At 36.0% G+C, this 19,535-nt stretch overlaps 1 protein-coding gene across 4 annotated transcripts in view; it reads right to left on the bottom strand.

The window, feature by feature from the left end:
- Positions 1-19,535, bottom strand: part of PCCA (propionyl-CoA carboxylase subunit alpha) — a 550,597-nt gene that overhangs the window by 174,225 nt on the left and 356,837 nt on the right. For all 4 annotated transcript variants that reach the window (XR_011163584.1, XR_011163585.1, XM_069064183.1 and 1 more), the window contains one exon: positions 5,430-5,532. Coding sequence is in view for 2 of the 4 variants with exons in the window: in XM_069064183.1 (XP_068920284.1) it covers positions 5,430-5,532 (103 nt within the window). In the remaining 2 variants the exon portion in view is untranslated. The remainder of the gene's footprint in view (positions 1-5,429; positions 5,533-19,535) is intronic.

Here is a 19,535-nt window from a genome sequence, read left to right as displayed (position 1 = left end):
CCTAGACTTCTCACTATATCTTCCTCCACCTCTTTTCAAAGACACTCCTATAGCAAAGATTTTTCTTGAAAGAAAGGAAGAGAAAATTCAGCAAAAGTTAACAATAATTTTAAAAATCTGAAGTGATACACAATGCTCCACACCAGAAAACCCCTCCTTTCAATTTCTGCAGACTTCCTTGGGATAATGCTTATTTCTTATAACTTTACAACATTTATGTTCAATTGCTTTATGGTTACTGTTTTTTTCATTCACATTGATCTAACCTGACTGTGCTTACTTCATTTTGCATCTGTATATAGAAGTGTTTCCATGCTTCTCTGTATTTATGATTTTCATTTTTGTCTGTCACTAAACACGTGCCTTCTATGTGCCAGGCACTATGCTAAGTATCGAGGATACAAAGACAGTTGTGGGAAGACAAAGTGCAGAGAACTCTTTTTTTTTTTTTGCTTTTTTTGGAGGGGCAATTGGGGTTAAGTGACTTGCCCAAGATCACACAGCTAGTTTTTGTGTTGTGTCTGAGGCCACATTTGAACTCAGGTCCTCCTGACTCCAGGGCCGGTGTTCTATTCACTGTGACACCTAGCTACCCCAGTGCAGAAAACTCTTGTAAAACCATAAACAGATACTCTTTATCTGTGGGTAAGGCACACAAATAAGTGAGAAAGTGGTCAAGTAAAAAATCACGATCTAGAAAACATGATTTAGGAAATTTTCAAAAGAAGAGAACACTTTCAGCTACATTGAAGAAGGAATCTGGGGAGCAACTCAGTTTGAGTTGTTTGCATGTTTATGTGTTTATATGGGTAATATGGTGAGGCCTGCCTTTTAGGGAGACTCATTTGACAGCTAAATGGAGGAAAGGCTGGAGTGGGGAAAGATGTGAGGCAAGAACAACCATGAGGATATTACAATTGTCTAGGCATGAAGTAATGAGTATCTGCACCAGAATGGTGGCAGTGTCAAAGGAGAAAAGGGGATATATAGGAGAGGTGTTATGATGGTAAAATCAACAGACCATAGCAACATATTGGATATGGGGGGGGGGGGTGGGGGGCAAAGACAGACAGAAGAGAGGAGAGTGGGAAGGAGAGAGAAAGAGAGACAGAGAGAAGAGTCAAGGATGTCACCTAGGTTCTGAGCCTAAGGGACTTGGAGAATGGTGCTGTCCACTATACTAAGAAGGATAGGGGGAGGATGGGGATAGAGGGGGAGGAGGATCACAGCTTTCATTTTTCATTAATGGTTAAGCCCAAATCTGAAGGGTAGGTCACCTTGGGTTACAGTTTGAGATACTTTCCTGTTTGGAACAAATTATTCCATATGCTCCAGTAATTTCTGGGAGATACAGAAAAGTCTTTTATTACTCTAATTTACTTCCCTCTATATTTAAAAGTATTTTTCCTGGTTCTCTGCAGTAGTTGCTGTTTGTCAGTGGAATTATTAAATTTAGTCACAATGTATCTTGGAATTTCTACCACAGACATTTTTTTGTTTACTTTGGGGCAATGTGTGGATTTGTTGATTGGCACTTATTTTGGGGGATCAGAAATTCTGCAATTTCTTGTTTCTTACATTCTGTATTCAAGTTTTTTGACTTGTTTTCTTCTGGGAAAACATTTCTGGGAAAATCATTAAGTTGTCATGCATCCTGTCTTTGAAATCAGTATGTTTTGCTTGTGTGGAAATAATTTTTCTTTTAATGTTACTGGTTTCTTGCTTCCCTTCTTCCAGACTGTTCTTTACTTCTGTGTCTTTGCATCTCCACTCAGTTATTTTCTCTTTTCTTTCTTTAGCGAGACATATCACTGTGGATTTTAGTTTTCTTATTCTGCTATTTATTTCTGCTACACAGATGATTCTGCTTGCACGATTCTTATTTCTTTTTTTTAAACAATTCAGGAAAATCCTGCTGCAGATAGATGCTCTCTTGGGAATCTACAGGATCCTCTTCATCAAGTGTCATTTTGTTTTATTTTGTTTTGCAATATTCATTCATAGATTTTTGGATTCTTTCGCCTGATCTGGAATCCATATTCCCTTCTGTTATTAATATCTTTCCTATTGCTTTATTTGCTTATGCTAGAGGTCTCTAATGGAGTTTTTGTTGTTGTTTTGTTTTGTTTTGACAGCTGGGACCTTTGGTAACTTCAGCCTATTTTTTCCTTATAATTCCCTACTGCTTTCTGACTCCATGTCCTATGAATGTGGTTTCGCTGTGGGCTGGATCTCAAATCATCATGCCTGGAATTATTTTTGTTTTTCAGATTTGTAATCTTTCCTCAAAATTCAAGTCAGCTGAAACCCACTTATGAATGCTTTACCTGAATGCTTCTTTCACTTCAGCTGAAATGTGTTCTCTCTTTTTAAATTTTCTTAAAGCATATTTTTTAGACCCTCAGAATCCTTCAATGGCTCTTTTTAACCCCAAGGAAATGATGTGGTAGGGTTTGTGGTATTAAAAGATTATTTTTGTGGACTATGGATTAAAAATGTGATTAAGGGACAGGAGATCAATAAGAAGTTTATAAATAAGATAAGAGATAATGATAGCCTGAAATGTTCAAATATTCACTATCATTGGATCACAGATTCAGGTCTGGAAAAGATCATAGAGAGCCTAGGGTTCAAAGCCATCTTTTCACAGATGAAAAAACTGAGACTCAGGTAAAATTATTCGCTCAGAGTCACACAGGTAGTAAGGAACAGAGATAGGTTATGAATGATAATGATATCCCATTTACGGAGGGAATGAATGATAATGATATCCCATTTACAGAGGGAATACAGTCACGAGTGCTTTCAAACTTCAGGAGGGTAAAGAAATTTTAAAATTTTCCTTAAAGTCACCTGTGATATATAATTTGAAAGTCTATTTCATCATTATGCAATTATATAAACCAACTTAACCTGAAAACAAGAACAATGATACAGTATCACTAATCATTTGAAATGATTCTCCTTAGGGGGGTACTTATGGGGAGGGGCAGCTAGGTGGCACAGTGGATAGAGTACCTGGCCAGAGTCAGGAAGACTCCTCTTCCTGAGTTCAAATCTGGCACTTACTAGTGCTAGTTCTCTCTGAGAACCTCGGTTTCCTCAAAAAGTTTCTAAAATCTCTTCCAACTCTAAATTTGTAATCCTATGAAATGAAATTCAAAAATGTCTAGTTTGCTCTCCCACCTCAGAAAAGTCTACATAGTAAAAATGAATATTCTTTAATAGCCTTGATTATAATCTCTCACTTATAACAAGAAAGAGATTAAGCTATTTACCAATCTGATTTTTTTTTAAATGTTTCTTAACTGAACCTGTGATTTCTTTGATGTAGGCAAACTGGTGAGGAATTTCCTCTACCAATGTAGATCTGCACCATCTCTATACTGACAGTGACTTTCCCAGGGTCACACGGCTGGAATGTCCCAGAAGAGAGACTTGTACCCAGCTCTTCAGGTGTCAAGCTTTTAATCTACATCACACTGGCTCTCAAAAAAAGAAAAAAATAGGACAGTAAAAGTTACCCTAGGGATTATTAGTTTGTACATATTAATGCTTATACTGACATTATTTTTTAAATCTTTGGTGTCAGCTCTTTTATCATTGCAAAGAGGTCACTAAGGAATCATTCTCTTTCTAATAAGCCATGGGTGCTGCAATTTGACTATCCTGAGAAAGGATAAATTTACTTATTGATGATGTGCTGTTGCCATAGATGAATGCTGTTCCACATGAGATGAAATGTAAGTTGAGACATTTGGTGCATTTACTTTAAAAGCCAGGGGTGTAAAGCTGTAATCTGTGGGATTATGATTTAATACCTCTAATACAGAATTTCCCCAAACAAGAGAATATTGTAGAACCCAGGCACCTTGCTTATCACTGTATAGTCAATGTTCATGCCCCCATGCTGCCTTACTGGTAGGCCTCATATTCTCTCCTTCTAGGGGGTGGGGGATTGAAAGGGAAGGGAAGGGCTGAAGACAAAGCCTAGAGCTTTTTCTAGAAAACCCTAGAACCTTTTCTTCTAGGGCTGTTAAACTCTGACCAGAGTGTATCTGAAGGCAACAGGAGCAGAGGGATAGGGGTGGAGGGTCCTTTGCCTCCCTCCCCCACAAATAACACTTCTCACCTAGAATGCACTTGAATATTTGTAGGAAACTGGGTATTTAATAACAGCAGCTACCTTACTGTAATCTATTAAAAATCAGCCCTTCACACAGAAATAATACTTATATAAATTTATGTAATTATATTTAATCTAGTCAACTTCTCAAACTTGCTATGACACTTATTTACATGACTTTAATGTAAGATGTTTAAGTGTAATGCCTTAGTAACAGCAGAACCAGCAATTTTGATGTACAAAATGAACAGAAAGTTTCATCAAACAACCAGACCGACCAGGTTGCAATAATTCTTGAAAAATTTTGATTTTCAGAAATGACCAAAATCACCTATCTCAAATCTCATTAGGTTTGACCTATAGTGACATTCTATTATTTCTATTTTTGTTTACACTTCAATCTTCTCATGTGAGGACTAACTGCTCAAAGAACTGCAGGAAATCCCAAATAGCCCTCAAGAGGGGAATACAGTCTAATGTAACATAGGCTAATATAATATTCATTATGGCAACATCATAACAGCTTTCCTAGTATGGGCAGCTAGATAGTGCGGTGGAAATAGTGCCAGATCTGAGTCAGGAAGACCTGAAATGAAATCTGACCTAAGACCTAGACCTGTGGCCTTGGGCAAGTTACTTAACCCTGATTGCCTTAGTTTCCTCAACTGTAAAATGAACTGGAGAAAGAAATGGCAAGCCAGCCCAGTATCACTGCCAAGAAAACCACAAATGGGGTCACGAAAAGTCAGACCAAGCAACACAACAACAATTTCCCAGCAGAATGCTAAAGATTAAATCTATCAGAGCACTCAGATGAAAACAGCTTTCTCAAGGTACTTTGGTACTGTCTACAAATGCCAAGTTCTTAAAATAACACGCATGCTACTATATTCATACATTTGCATCCTTATGTAAATGTTCATTATGCCAACTTGCTGTAAATGCTCACTATACCCTAGAAAGGTTCATTCTGGATTCTATCCAAGGAGGACTTACCTACTGAAGAGCCAAAAGGCTATCATTATACCAGAGCAATCTGATCTATAAAAAAGTTCCTAAATGACTAACTTCTGGTTTTATCTGGGTTCTATGGTTTTTTCAGTTATCTAAATACTCTGATCCTCACAAATAAAAGAAGATATTTTGTTTCTCATTAAAGGAAAGAATAAGCTTGAGGAACTGGATAATGCAAAATATACCAGGTAAGAAAAATGCAAAATAAAACTGAAGAAAATTCTTAGAACTAGAATTTTCACATAATCATTCATTATTACAGAATTATCAAAAAAAAAATAAAACTTACACAAAATGTTGAACCACTGTTTGATGCCATGACAGAATGAATTTCATCTCCCATTTTGATTGATAGATCCCAGTTTATTATTTTTGGCTTAAGGATGGGAAGTCTAAAAAAGAAAGAAAAGAAAAGAAATGAATATCTTCAGATTATTCCCTCTTTCGTTAAATTGGTCTCCCCTGCTTGGGTCTCTCCAAAAATTGAAATTAAGTTAATGATAATAGTCAAAATGTATATATGAAAGTAACTGTTCAAAAAATACCCAATCCTACGTGCAAAACAGTCCTCAAATCATAAATCAGCTGTTTTATAAAAATATGTTTGCAATTTTCAACATATTTTCACAAATCACAAAGAAAGTCTTTAGGTTCCTAGGTCAGCCAACAACAACAAGAACAAAACAAATTTAAACCAAAATGTATTGGAAACATAGTAGGAAATTCACATTTATATTAACACTTTAAAATTCAAAAAATACTTTTGTTTGATCACAACAACCCCACAAAGTTGTGTAATCCTGCCCCAATGGTACCAATGAGGAAACTCAGGCTCCAACTGGTTGAGAAACTGAACCATGACTAAATAGCTAGAAAGGAACACAGGATTTGAACCCAGGCATACTGAATCAAAATCTTGTACTTTTTCAACTACATCATAATACTATGAAGAACAATCCTTTTATGGAAAAACACATTTGACGCTCCAGCTGAGGACAGGAACAACATTTTCTCAATCCCTCTATAAGGAATGGAGACAGCTAGGTGGTTCAATGGATAGAGCACTGGGCCTGGAGTCAGGAAGACCTAAGTTCAAATTCAGCCTCAGAAACTTGCTAACTGTGTGACCCTGGGCAAGTCACTTAACTGCTGTTTGCCTTAACCCACTGGAAAGGGAAATGGCAAACGACTACCAGAATCTTCCCCAAGAACACCTCTTGGCCACTAATGGCATGGTGTGGTCCTCAGGTTCCTGAGGAGTTAGACATGACTCAAAAACAACAAATGTGGGGAATAAGGACCCTCTGAACTCCAAGACACTAGTGATGGCTGCTACGGCCTGGAGCACAGGCTTTAACAGGATGTGGACTGTATATATAACAGCATATGGCTGGTAACTGAAGGTTGGAGAAGGTCTGATTACTGGGGCAGATGAGATAAGGAAAAATATGCAGTACAGGATTAGAACTGTCAAGTATAAACCTTTTGAAATACTTCTTAGGCCTGAGGCTGGTTCTCCTTTAACTTCACATCCTTTATTTTCTTTTCTATGCTCTAGGAATGGGCTGTTTCCCTTCCTGTTGCTTCAGATCCAGGTTTTATTTGCTTTCTATTTTAACCCATGGCTTTGTCCTACTTTTGCCTCCTTGTCAAATTTTAAAACTGAACATCTCATACTTTTTCACCGATCTATCCCTGAAGCACTCAATCATTTGCAAGTTATTTATTAAGGGGAAATGTGAGAGAGATGAGCCGCTTTACAGACAGTAGTTTTACTTCTAATTTTGTTTTCATCAGAGTATAATAAAGCTGAAACCATTCTCACAGATATGAAAAATAGCCATATAGACCCACTGTGTTCCCCCTCAGTTTCCTTCTTCTGCAATAAAAGCATCATCTGTTCTATTTTTAATCTCCCCAACTTTAATATTCAAAATATACAAGCAAGTGTCCGCAGAACTGTATTATATTCAGTATGAATTTCTTTTCATTTTGACCAAATTACTCTCTTTGAAATTATTCAATTCAACATTTAAATATCAGATGTAGTCAAGATGGGGGAGCAGAGGTAGCACTTCAGCCCAGCTCTGCCAACATTCCCCTTCAAACAACTTGAAAACAATACCTCAATTTAAATTCTTGAGTGGCATTGCCAAAGAAAGGTCAAGTGAGAAATTTCTCCAAGACCAAGACAACTTAGGAAGTTGGAAGGGGATGTCTGTGACACTACGGTGAGTGTGGCCCAGAGTATACATTATAGCAACAACAGTAAAGGCCTTAGAGGTGGTGGCAATAGAAACAGCAGTAACTTCAGACCAAAGTATAATGGGAGTGGAAAACTGATCAGAAAGAGATTACAGGGGAATTCTGTGCTAGCACTGGGCACAGGACCAAGTGCCGTCTGGCAGCTCCACTGCCAATACCCACTTCCAGTTCACAGCTCCAGGGCAGAGAGAAGGGCAAGCACTTGTGATTACAAAAGAGAAGGGACCTGATGAGCAACAGTGGCCATACCTAAGCAGGGGCCCTTATTAGGTAAGGACCACAACTTGACAGGATCACACCACACTGGAAGCACTAAAACCTTATGAATGCCTAGATTTCTATGTCAAAATAGAAGTGCCAAAAAGTCTGAAGCTCACCCTCAACTGAGGAGAGCCCAATTTTAACAGAGAGTCTGAAGTCAAGAAATAGACTGGAATATGAGACATGAACAACCACCAAAAAAACCCCAAAACCCTGACTAGAAAAAGCTACTTTGGTGATAGGAAAAAATCAAGATACAAACTTAGAAGAATACAATCTGATGAAACAGCTACAAGCTAAATGTCAAAGAAAAAATGCTAATTGAATACAAAGCCAAAATTAATTCCTGGAAAAACTAAAGAAAGAACAAAAAAGATGTGAAAAATCAAATGACAGTTGGGAGGAAAATTGGGAAAAGACATGAGAGCAATGCAAGAAAATCATGAAAAAATAATTAACAGTTGAGTATAAAAGACAAACACACACACACTTAAGAAAATTAGACCTTAAAAAACAGAATTGACAAAATGGTAAAAGAGGTACAAAATTGCAATGAAAAAATAAAAGATAAAGAAGGTAGATAGCTTCACTGCTGAAAATAGCTCCATAAAAAGCAGAACTGATTAAATAGAAAAAGAGGTACAAAAGTTCACTAGAGAAAATAATTTTTAAAAATTACAAATTGGCAAGTAGAAGTTAATGACTCCATGAGATATCAAAAAACAATAAAACAAAGTCAAAAGAATAAAAAAAATAGAAGAAAATGTGAGATCTTATCACAAAAAAAACCACAGACCTGGAAAATAGATTGAGGAGAAAAATTTAAGGAACTCACAAACAAATGCAGAAAAGCAGAAATATTAAATGCATCCATCTAAGATTATAATGAAATAAAAATTACATTCATTAAAGGGCTTTGGAAGCATGAATTAAAAACTAATTGGAAACAAAACAATTATTTAAAAAAATTATCAAGTATCTGACATATGAAAAGCACCATGGTAGTCTAAACAGATAAAGAGGGCAAAAATGCCACAATCTTGACCCACAATGATTTTATAATATGAGGAATGAACAACAGATACAAAATGAGAGACAAATTAAAGATAAAAAGAAACTATTTTCGATAAATCTGGAGTGAAAGAGACCATTTCACAGAAGAGTAGCACTTAAACTGACTCTTAAAAGAGGAATCCAACAGAGATGAAGAAGAGGGGGTTACAGGCAAGAAGGTCCATCAGTATGAATACACTGATGTGGGGGAACAGGTTGAATTCAAGAAACAAGAAGTAATTCAAATTGTCTGGAATAAATTATTCCCCAAAGTTTAATCTTTGGAAGCTTTAGCTATTTTTGGAAGTCAGTGGCATCATCAACAGAATTACTCAGGCTAAAATCAAGACAGGTTTAGGGAGAATAAATGACGAGTTCAGTTTTGGATGTGTTAACTTCAGGCTACTAGCAGGACACACTGAGATGCAGCCAAATAGTAGGCAGCTAGAAATGTGGAACTGGAGTTCAGAAGAGAGATTATGAGATTATGAATGAAGAACAGATTTGGGAGTCATCAGGATCTAGGAAATAGTGACTCCATAAAAACAGATGAAATAGTAAAGGAAGAGACAGAGAGAAAGAAAGAAGATCCAAGGACATACCTCTGGAGGACACCCACATTTAAACTGGAAAGGAGAGAAGAAAAAGGAAGAATGATATCTATTTTGTTGTTGTTTTTCAGTCCTTCCAGTCATGTCCAACTCTTCATGATTCTTTGGGCTTTTAAAAAAAGTTTATTTATTTACTTTTAGTTTGCAACATTCAGTTCCACAATCTCTAGAGTTCTAAATTTTCTCCCTATCCTCGCTCCTCCTTCCTCCCACCCCCGTCCCTTTAGCAGCATGCAATTCTATATAGGTTCTACAAATACCTTCACATTAAACATTAGTCAAGTTGTAAAGAAGAATTATAACCAGTGGAGTGAACAACAAGAAAGAAGAAAGCAAAACTAAACACAAAAAGAGATAGCAAGTAGTTTGCTTCAATCTGCATTTGGACTCTGTTCTTCTTTTCTCTGGATGTGGATATTCTTTGGACTTTTCCTTCCAAAGATACTGGAAGGGTTTGCCATTTCCATCTCCAGCTCATTCTACAGATGAGGAAACTGAGGCAAACAGGGTTAAGTGATTTACCCAGGGTCACAGAGCTACTAGGTGTCTGAGGCCAGATTTGAACTCAGGAAGATGAGTGTTCCTGAGTGTACGTCCAGTACTATCCATGGTGCTACACAGCTGTCCAAGCTTTTATATAGTGCTTACTATATACTAAGTACTTCACTAAGTTCTTTATGCATGATTATCTCATTTAATCCTCATAACAACCCTGAGGGGTATGTGTTATTATTATCTCCATATTACGCTTGATAAAACGGGGGCATACAGAGGTTAGCTGACTTGCCTAGGGTCACATAAGCTATTCAGTATGAGAGGCCAGATTTGAACACGGGTTTTCCTAACTCCAGGCCCAGCACCCTATTCACTTTATCACAAAGCTATATTGAGGGCGCAGAAAACTGTCCTTCACTTTTAAATCCCTTGCCCTGTTGCTTCTCATGGCCTGCCAAACTCTGTGCCAAACTGTGACTCACCTTCTTGGAAGGGAAGGAAATAAGCTATATAGCACGTACTATTTGCCAGACATTGTGCTAAGCACTTGTATAAATAAACTCATTTAATCCTTACGATAACTCTAGGAGGCAAGTGCTACTATTATACTTATTTTATAGTTGAGGAAAGTGAAAGAGACACAGGCTAAGTGACTTGTCCATTTTCACACTGCTACTACGTCTGTTTCTAGATTTGAACTCAGGTCTTTTTGACTCCCGGGCCTAGAATTATCCACTGCACTACCTAGCTGCTTGCTACAAAGGTCCACTAGCTCAAAATTATTGTCATGATAATACTAAGATGATTTCATTTCTTATTTGGTAAATATATAAAGATATAACCATATCAACAAAAATTCAGGGGATGGGGACTTTCTAATTTTTAAGAGTGTAAAGGAATCCTGAGGGGGGCAGCTGTTTACATAGAGTGCCAGGCCTAAAGACAGTAACTAGCTGTGCGACCCTGGTCAAGTTACTTAACCGTGTTTGCCTCAGTTTCCTCACCTGTAAAATGAGCTGGAGAATTTAATCTCAAACCACTCACATTATCTTTACCAGGGAAACCCCAAATAGGGTCATGAAGAACTGGAATACAATTGAAAAACAACTGAACAAGTGAATCAAGCATTACAAAGTGGATATTGCAAAGGTATCTGAAGGTTAACATGTGGAAAACAGAAAATGTTCTTTTGCCCCAACCCATCCTTCTTCTCTAATTTGGCTTTCTTGCCTCAAGCGTCTCCCTACTCCAATATGTCCTCCACACAGCTGTGACAGGGATTTCCCTAAAGTACATGTCATGTCACTCCCCTACTCAAGAAACTCTAATGGCTCTGTAATATTTTTGAGATCAAATGCAAACACTTCCCTGTCATTTAAGCCTTTCCCATCTCAGCTTTAACCTACCTTTCCAGCCTGATTGTATGTTACTCTTCTCCTATTCACACCACCAGTCAAACTGGCCTTCTTGCAAGTCTTCACACAGAACACCCTATCTCCCTTTTCTGTGTTACTGCAAAGGGAGTTGTTACCCATGACTGAAATAAATCCCTTTCAAAATCTACAGCTTCCTCGGAAACTCAACCAAACTATCACCTTTGATATGAGGCCTATCCTGATTGCCCCTAGCTACCCTTCAAAACAAGGATCTATTTAATTGGGGGTGGGGGTGGGGGTAGATTAGGTTTACACATGTAGGTGTTGTTCCAGATTGAATGTAAGTTTGAGGATGAGCAAGGATTTTTTTCGTTTTTATCATTAAGCATTAATGGCTAGTACAAACCAAATGATTAATAATTTAATAAATGATACTTTATATTTTATTATTTATATAATAAATTTTAATATTTAATAATAATAAACAATGATTAATGTTTGAGTTATCTGATTCTCTCCCTAACTTTTAAATTTTTTTCTCAAATACTTTTTTTGAGATAATCATTCTTGTAATTTTTTGTTCCTCTTTCTACATAACATAAATGATTTTGTACCCTTAAACCCAAGTTATCTTTAGTTTCCAGGTCTTTCTAATTGGCTCTAAGAGTGTGTCTTCTAAGAAAGTTTTGGGCATCTTTTGGCTTACTCTTTGGAAACTCTTTTTCATACGTTAAATTTACTTGAGAAATGGTGCTAGATTCAATGACTTTACTTTCCATTGATCTCTCATTTTTGATAGCCAATATTTTTTTAATAAACAGGTTGGGTGGGAGTTGCCATGATGTTACAAAGTAATTTCTCATCTTCATCTTTTCTTCTAATATGAATTATTTTGACCTGTGCTCTGACCAGCTGATAATCTGACTATAGGCAGCTAACTCTGAAATTACTGCTATTATCTATAACCAGTTTTCTGTCTGCTAAGAAACCATGGCCAAAAGCATTTATTATCAGGTGGTCAAACTGTAGTGGTGAGCTTTTGCATATATAGGCAAATTAGTTTCTGGAGAACAACTTGGTCAAATCTGGCAGACCTGGATTGTACTCTAACAGCACAGGTTTCAAGAATCAAAGCCTTTACAATGCTAAGAGGTTTCAAAATAAAATTAAATTGGGGTGGGGGCATACTTTAAAGCAATAAACAATTCACTGAATGATGTTATTCTTTTTACAGTTACAAGTGCCCATCAGCAAATAATAATGTTTTACTTTCACAAATGCAGACACATCTTGCTTTCGGTACCACTGATCCATGCTAAATCAATATTTGTTGAGGGGATTTTTAATCCTCACACTTGAAATTAAGGCAGAAGATTTTGAGAAAATAAATTCTAATTTTCCACAATACAAATACAAATAGAATTCCTATTGGAATTATTAACTCTTTATTCACATCTGAATATTAAATTTGGAGATGATTGTAGATTGTAGATTATTGGTTCCCAAAAGAATTCAAGAATCATTTACTCTTGTGGTTCTCAAACTTACTTGTCTAGAGTTGCTCTTAAAAATTATTTAAGATCCCAAAGATCTTTTGTTTATGTGGGTCTAGAGAACTAAAATGAATTCATCCTAAGGTCTCATTATTAAGAAGCAGAGTAAGGTTTAGCCCAAGGTCTCCTGGTTTTGCAGTCAATAAGACATATTCAAGTCATCATTCTGCTGTTGACCCTGGGCAAGTTACTTCATCTCCTCATCTTAAATTTCTAGAAGAATCCTTACCATTTTATGATTTTGTGACTCCAAATTCCATTCTTCCTTCCTTCCTTCCTTCCTTCCTTCCTTCCTTCCTTCCTTCTTTCCTTTCTTTCTTTTGCTTTTTTGGAGGGGGGAAGGCTAGGCAATTGGGGTTGACTTGCCCAAGGTCACATGGCTAGTAAGTGTTAAGTGTCTGAGGTCATATCCGAACTCAGGTCCTCCTGACTCCAGGGCTGGTGCTCTATTCACTGCGCCACCTAGCTGCCCCCCATGCTTTTTCTACTACCCACAGCACAGAAAAATCAACTTGTGGAATTAATGTATCCTCTCCTTATTTTAATAAAGGATATAGTCTAGTGGCTATAGTGGTGCAAAACAGAGGGCAAAATTTATACTCAATTATAATAATGCTAGTTAGTAATAATAGCTAGTATTTATAAAGCACTTTCAGATTTCCAATGTACTTTTACATTTATTTTTTCATCTGATTCTCACAACACAATTGAAGGATGTGTTATCCCTGTTCTACAGGTGAGGAAACATCTGAGAGAGAAAAGATGAAGTGAATTTGGGATAAACATAAAAGATATCAGAATATATAACTTATGTAAAAGTATGTTTTCCCCGATAAATGCCAAAGTTTTGTACAGTAGCAAGATTAATTAAATTCAATTAAACAAACATTATTCAGAGACAAACTTTGTTTAAGGGTTAGGGTATCAGGAGAACTAGTTTCTTAGTACAGATTCTGCCATCTTGAAAAAATTCCTTAAATCTTTCTCAACTTCAGCTTCTTAATTAGTAAATATAGAGGAGGTTAGACTAGATGATCAACACATTTTTCTTATTTTCCTTTTCTAAATCTTTATAATTTTACAAAGTAGATAATGGCATTAAAAAAAGGTTTTAGTGGACCACATACTAGGTGAGTTAATTATGGTAAGATGGAAGAAGAAGCTAAACTGTAAACAAAAATATTAATTCTGTCTTTCAAAATTTTTAAATGCTTTATATTTTATATATATATACAACTAATAATTTCTCTTAGTAAAGACTATAATGGGAATAACTAATTAAATTCTCAGAGTACTAATAAGTAAATAAATCCATTCTAATCTGAACTAGTCTCAAAGTTGATTTTTATGAAATTCATTGCCGTCTATACTCTTTTGTCCCAGAAGGAGGACGTGGGTTTGCTGCACTTCACATATCACAAGAGCACTGACACAAAGAAAACTTTGCTGCCTTTCCTTCAATAAGTTTGCAGGACTGCCATCTGATCAAAATTTAAATCCATGCAACTTATTGTTCAACTGCAAAGCTGACGTCGATTAAACTAGTGTCTTTCCCATTCAAAAAAAAAAAAAAGAAAGACAGGAAAAAAATAAGAGAAACACAAGCAACTAACATAAACAGGCATTCACAAAAGCAAATCAAATAATAGTGCTTTAAGGCCTGTCCACTTTAGTTGCCATCAGCCAACTGCTATAGAAGAGTTCAATAAAACTACAATTTTCTGTCATTTGTGGTGAAAAACCTGTCATCTGATTGTCACTGATAATGTAGTGAACTTTAATAAATATCACTAGATTCTTTAGTATCATAAATTTCTCTACATAAAATATAAATTATTATACATTTAAAGAAATTCTATAATGCCTATTAAGTGCCATATTTTACAGTATATTGGGATAAATAACAAGAGACTTAACTCAAAGCAGGGTTTCCAATTACCAAGGATTATGAACATTTCAAAACCATATTATCTGACATTCAGTAAAGCTGGCTTTCAATTGTGCCATAATCTATCTAGCAATAAAATAACATGAAATATTGACTTAAAACAATGATAATGACAAAAGAATCATTAAGAAATTCTTCATCATAACTTTCACAGCAGGTGGCCTATAAAATGATCAAGAATAATATGCTGGATTCTGTAGTCACTGAGGTCAGTTTCTGCATACAAATTTTTCAGGAAGAAAAAGACCTTCAGAAAGTGGGCCATTCATCTGAACCAAGTTCAGAGAATTTCCAGCACAGTGAAAAGATATGTTATGCAAGCATATAGATGTATTCAGTGGGGGTAGACTGAACCAGCTACATGGAGACTACAAAGGAGCCCTCCCATGGCTCATGAATAAGTCGAGGAAATGATCAGAAAAAAAGAGAGAGATGTTTAGACAGATGGCCCACTTAAAATGCCTGGGACAGGGCATAAGCAATTTTAATGAAACTTTAGATCTAACATATGAATTGTTTTCTTATTTCTCCCCCCTTCCCCACCCAATCTCAAAGAAGACAAACACAAATTCAGCAACTGATTGATGAGTCCATTTCAGCATGTTAGGGTGGAAAAGCCACACAATTTAAGTATTATTGATACAATAAGTACATATAAAGAAAAATCCTTCATAGAAGCTTCAGCTATCAGAATGAATATAAAAGAATGGAATGGATAGATTAAAGGAATTCAAAACTGAAGTCTACTGACAAATAAAACAAAAATTTAAGCCTTATTATCTGAGTACTTTCAACACTCCAATATAAAAGTTTATCACTATAGAAGAATGATAAAAGCTGTGATTTCAGAGGATCTCTTTACTGCTAAAAAAAATTAAAATTAAAAAATTACATGGATAAAGCCTAAAATTCTGGTTTTGTACAGTTAAAAAGCTGTAGCCATTTATGTGTTCATGCTTCTACATGAAGCATGTATGTATGTATACACACATAATACATATTTTTAAATATATGTGTATATACATGAAAATATAAAAATATGATGGCATTTTTTCAGACATTATTACTCAATCTTCCATAAAATACTAGATCAGTAAGATATTCAGAAACAGTCATAGAAAATAAACAAGCTCAGGATAAGTAACATTACACACCCCCTCAGACAAAAGCTCTGAACTCTTCAACCTCAAATGTCCTTTCTAGTATCTATGACACTTTTATCTACACTTGAAAAAAAATGGTGCAACAGCTTTGGGTATTAGGTATTTGGGTAGAATCAGGTTTTTTAAGTCATGGGATGGAGATTCCAGGGCTCCTAGCTAAGATGCTCCATGAACAACCCCCATATTTATCTTATGAACAGAACAGTGGCAGATTTCTCACTATGTGATACACTCTAAGACCTACCACATAGCAGCCAGAGGACTGATAAGACAACTATCCTCTTCCCCCCACTACTGTATTTTCAAAGGCTAGCTAATAATGACACCAAAGTCAGAGAAACACTATCAGTAACTATAAAGAATAGCAAATATTCAAAAAGCAAAGAAAGTTTAACACATACCCATCCTAGATAAGTAACCAATGTTTTCTAAATAAATTAATATATATGACAGAAAATCTAAGAGGTTTCATCTGATATGCATTTTTTCTCAACTTAGGTTACTTGGGGTCAAGAGCTGGAAGGGTCTTTAGAGATCCATCTATTCCAAATTTTCTTATTACAGAATAAGAAACTTGTGATACTTCTAAACTAAGCTTGAGAATGTATGGCAATGAGCAGTAAACAATCAGTTAAAATGAAAATTTTGGTAAATGTGTGTTTAAATGTCAATTAATAAATCAAAATGCTTGTTATGTGAGGACATTCAAGTGTCTCTGCTAAATTATCTTCTACAAGAAGCCTCTGTCAATCCTTCTTAATCTTCATGCCTTTTCTCTGAGAATCTCCCCACCCCTCCCCCATTCAGCTTGTATTTATCTGGTTGCATGTTATCTCACTCTATTAGACTGTGAGCTTCTTAAGAGTAGACACTGGTTTTTGCCTTTGCTTGTATCTCTAGTGGTTAGCACAGTGCTTAAGAAATGATTGTTGACTTACCATACTAGTATAGGTAATATTCAAAAGTTAGGGGGGAAAAAAATACCTACCCTTTTTGGTAAGCGATTGAATGCAAAATATTCCACCTAGCCTACTTTACCCAAATCGCCTCATGCCTCATATCACATTCCACATTCACATCTCATCCTTAGCCCCTCCCTCTTCTTCTCTTGCTCTGGGCACACTAATCAAATGAGCAGCACCATTGTTTCAGAAAAGGGCATGCCAACTGACTGGCCTATGCATCCTGTTACTATCCCTGTGACTTCTCTTGGACAGTATTCTAGTATATGTGTTGTCTTCCCTAATAGAACTGTTAGGGAATAATTGCTCTTACTGGCAATGACTCTCTCTCTCTCTCCATCTCTCTCTCTCTCTCGCTCTCTCTCTCTCTCTCTCTCTCTCTCTCTCTCTCTCTCTCTCTCTCGCAGATTTTCCCCAAAATGTAACAGCATCTGGCACATAATAAGGATTTAGTAAATCCTTCCTGATTCACTAAAGGAGGTAAAATTATTGTCTGAAGTAGCAATATTTAAGGTATTTTAAAGTTATTAACTGATACTACACCATGTTACTTTTACAAAATATCATATAATTCTGAATTTTATTTAAACAATTGAGACAAATACACAGAGTAAGCTAACATATAAAACATCTCTCAAAATAAGTATCAAATATTACTAGTATTAATACATTAGATATGAAATATATTTAAATGTTAATAAAGTCTAATCAAACCAATCACCTTAGTTTCTGTGCATTTTCAGTCACAAAAAAATTTTTAATCAAATTAATCAAAAGAATTTCATTTTATTTTCAAAATTAGTTACAAATAACTCACGCACAAGTTATTTTAGAGATCATCTAATCCAACCCCTAGTTTTTATACAGAGAAACTGAGGTTTAGCAAGGTTAAGTGATTTGACTAAGGATATGCAGTGGAATGCAACAAAACCTATTTCTAAATTAATGATCAAGAAATACCAGAAAAGAATGACAAAGCTAAAAGAAAGCATAACAAAAACAGAATTGTTCAGATTGCTCCTTGATATGATAAGCTAATTAATTAATGCCATCCTGTCAGGTAAATATCCCCATCATCAAAGACAATGTGAAGAGTTTAATTTGATTCAACTTTACCTTGAGGACCTAACAAGTGACATGCAAGTTAGCAAAATTTTATTACTCTAAAGAAGTCTTCTGGTTCACAAGGTTTTAAGTACCAAAGGTCAACAGTAGAACCTATTATAAACTGATGACTGTCTTAAGGATAGCATTAAATAAATAAAACATTATTTACTGAATTTATGACATAACGGTGAGTGCTTTCTGATATCAACAATGATGTATAAAAACTATGTTTTGTAATAATGTGAAAATCCTTATAATATTATATATTTTTGTTACATGTATTAAAATTGTACAGTTTGTGATAATGTGGACCATATGATTAAACTCACTCAAAGGCCACCTGAACCTGAATAAAATGTAATTAGAAAATATTTTTTAAAAATAAAAATACAGTACAACAGAAATAATATTGATTTGTGTTTTCTAAGTAAATATGTAGCACTCAGGGGTTTCTCTTTGAGAGAGATGTGGACTACAGACCAAAATTCATGCAACTACTTCTTGCTATAAAAGTCACCCAAATAAGATACTTCACTAAAATTATTCTTACTATGATTATGTACTATAAGAGGAAGAATGGTGTTGTAGACCAAGTTCTAGGCTTGTAGTCAAGAAGACAGGTTCAAAGAACACCTCGGACACTAGCACTGGGAGCAAAGGTAAGTCACATAACCTCTCTGATTCTTATGCGACGTTTTAAGACAGGTGGACACTGAAGACACCTCTGGACCTGGACTCAAGAAGACCTAAGTTCAAAGCCAGCCTCAAACAGTATCTGTGGACTCTGGGCAAGTCACTTAACTTCTGATTACCTTAGTTTCCTCACCTGTAAAATAGTTATCAAAATAACCTCTATTTTCCAGGGTTGTTGTGAGAATGAAATGAGAAAGTATCTATCAAACAGTTTGAAAGTCTTAAAAGTGCTCTGTAAATGCAATTTTTTATTATTATTTAGGAGTTTAAGTTAAAGATGACATAGTAAGTTATCACTGTCTATTAGGCTGAAATAACATTAACTCATATTTCTAGCCTCCATAACAAACTTGTAATGCAATTGGTATAAATAGATATATTTTGTAAACCTTAAAACTGAGACTCATAGATGTGAAGTTAGTCAGCCAGTAAGCATTTACAAAGTTTACTCCATATAGCCAGGCAACATGCAAAGTGCTGAGGTTACAAAGAAAGACAAAAATATAAGACACAACCGAGCAAATGCAAGACAGCCCCAGAGGAAAGGCAAGGCACGCGCACTCATTAGCAGTGCTGCAACCGGGGAAGGCGTCTGGCAGACGCTGGGATCTGGGCTGCATCGTGGAGGAATGCAGAGAAATCATTAAACAGAGATAAGGAGGGAGACAACTTCAGACATGGCATGAAGACAGGAAGCTAACAGGCACAAAGTAAGGAGATAAAGGGTCGTGTGGGAGAAACAGAAAGAAGGTCAGTGTTACAGGAGTAGAGTAAAATAGAACAGAAAGATATGAAGGGGACAGACTGTGAAGACCCAGCTAGGCAGGCAGCGGGGGGGGGGGGGGGGGGGGGGGGAAGGGGGGGGGGGGAAATGACTAAGGGACAGAAAAACTGTGTGCTACCAACTT

Source organism: Petaurus breviceps, unplaced genomic scaffold (assembly GCF_028583685.1).
Source record: "Petaurus breviceps papuanus isolate PSGF00001 unplaced genomic scaffold, PetGlider_PUasm1.0 90625, whole genome shotgun sequence".
Classification (NCBI taxonomy): Eukaryota; Metazoa; Chordata; class Mammalia; order Diprotodontia; family Petauridae; genus Petaurus; species Petaurus breviceps.
The sequence above is the reverse complement of the archived record's forward strand: the minus strand, read 5'-3'. Positions and strand labels throughout refer to the sequence as shown.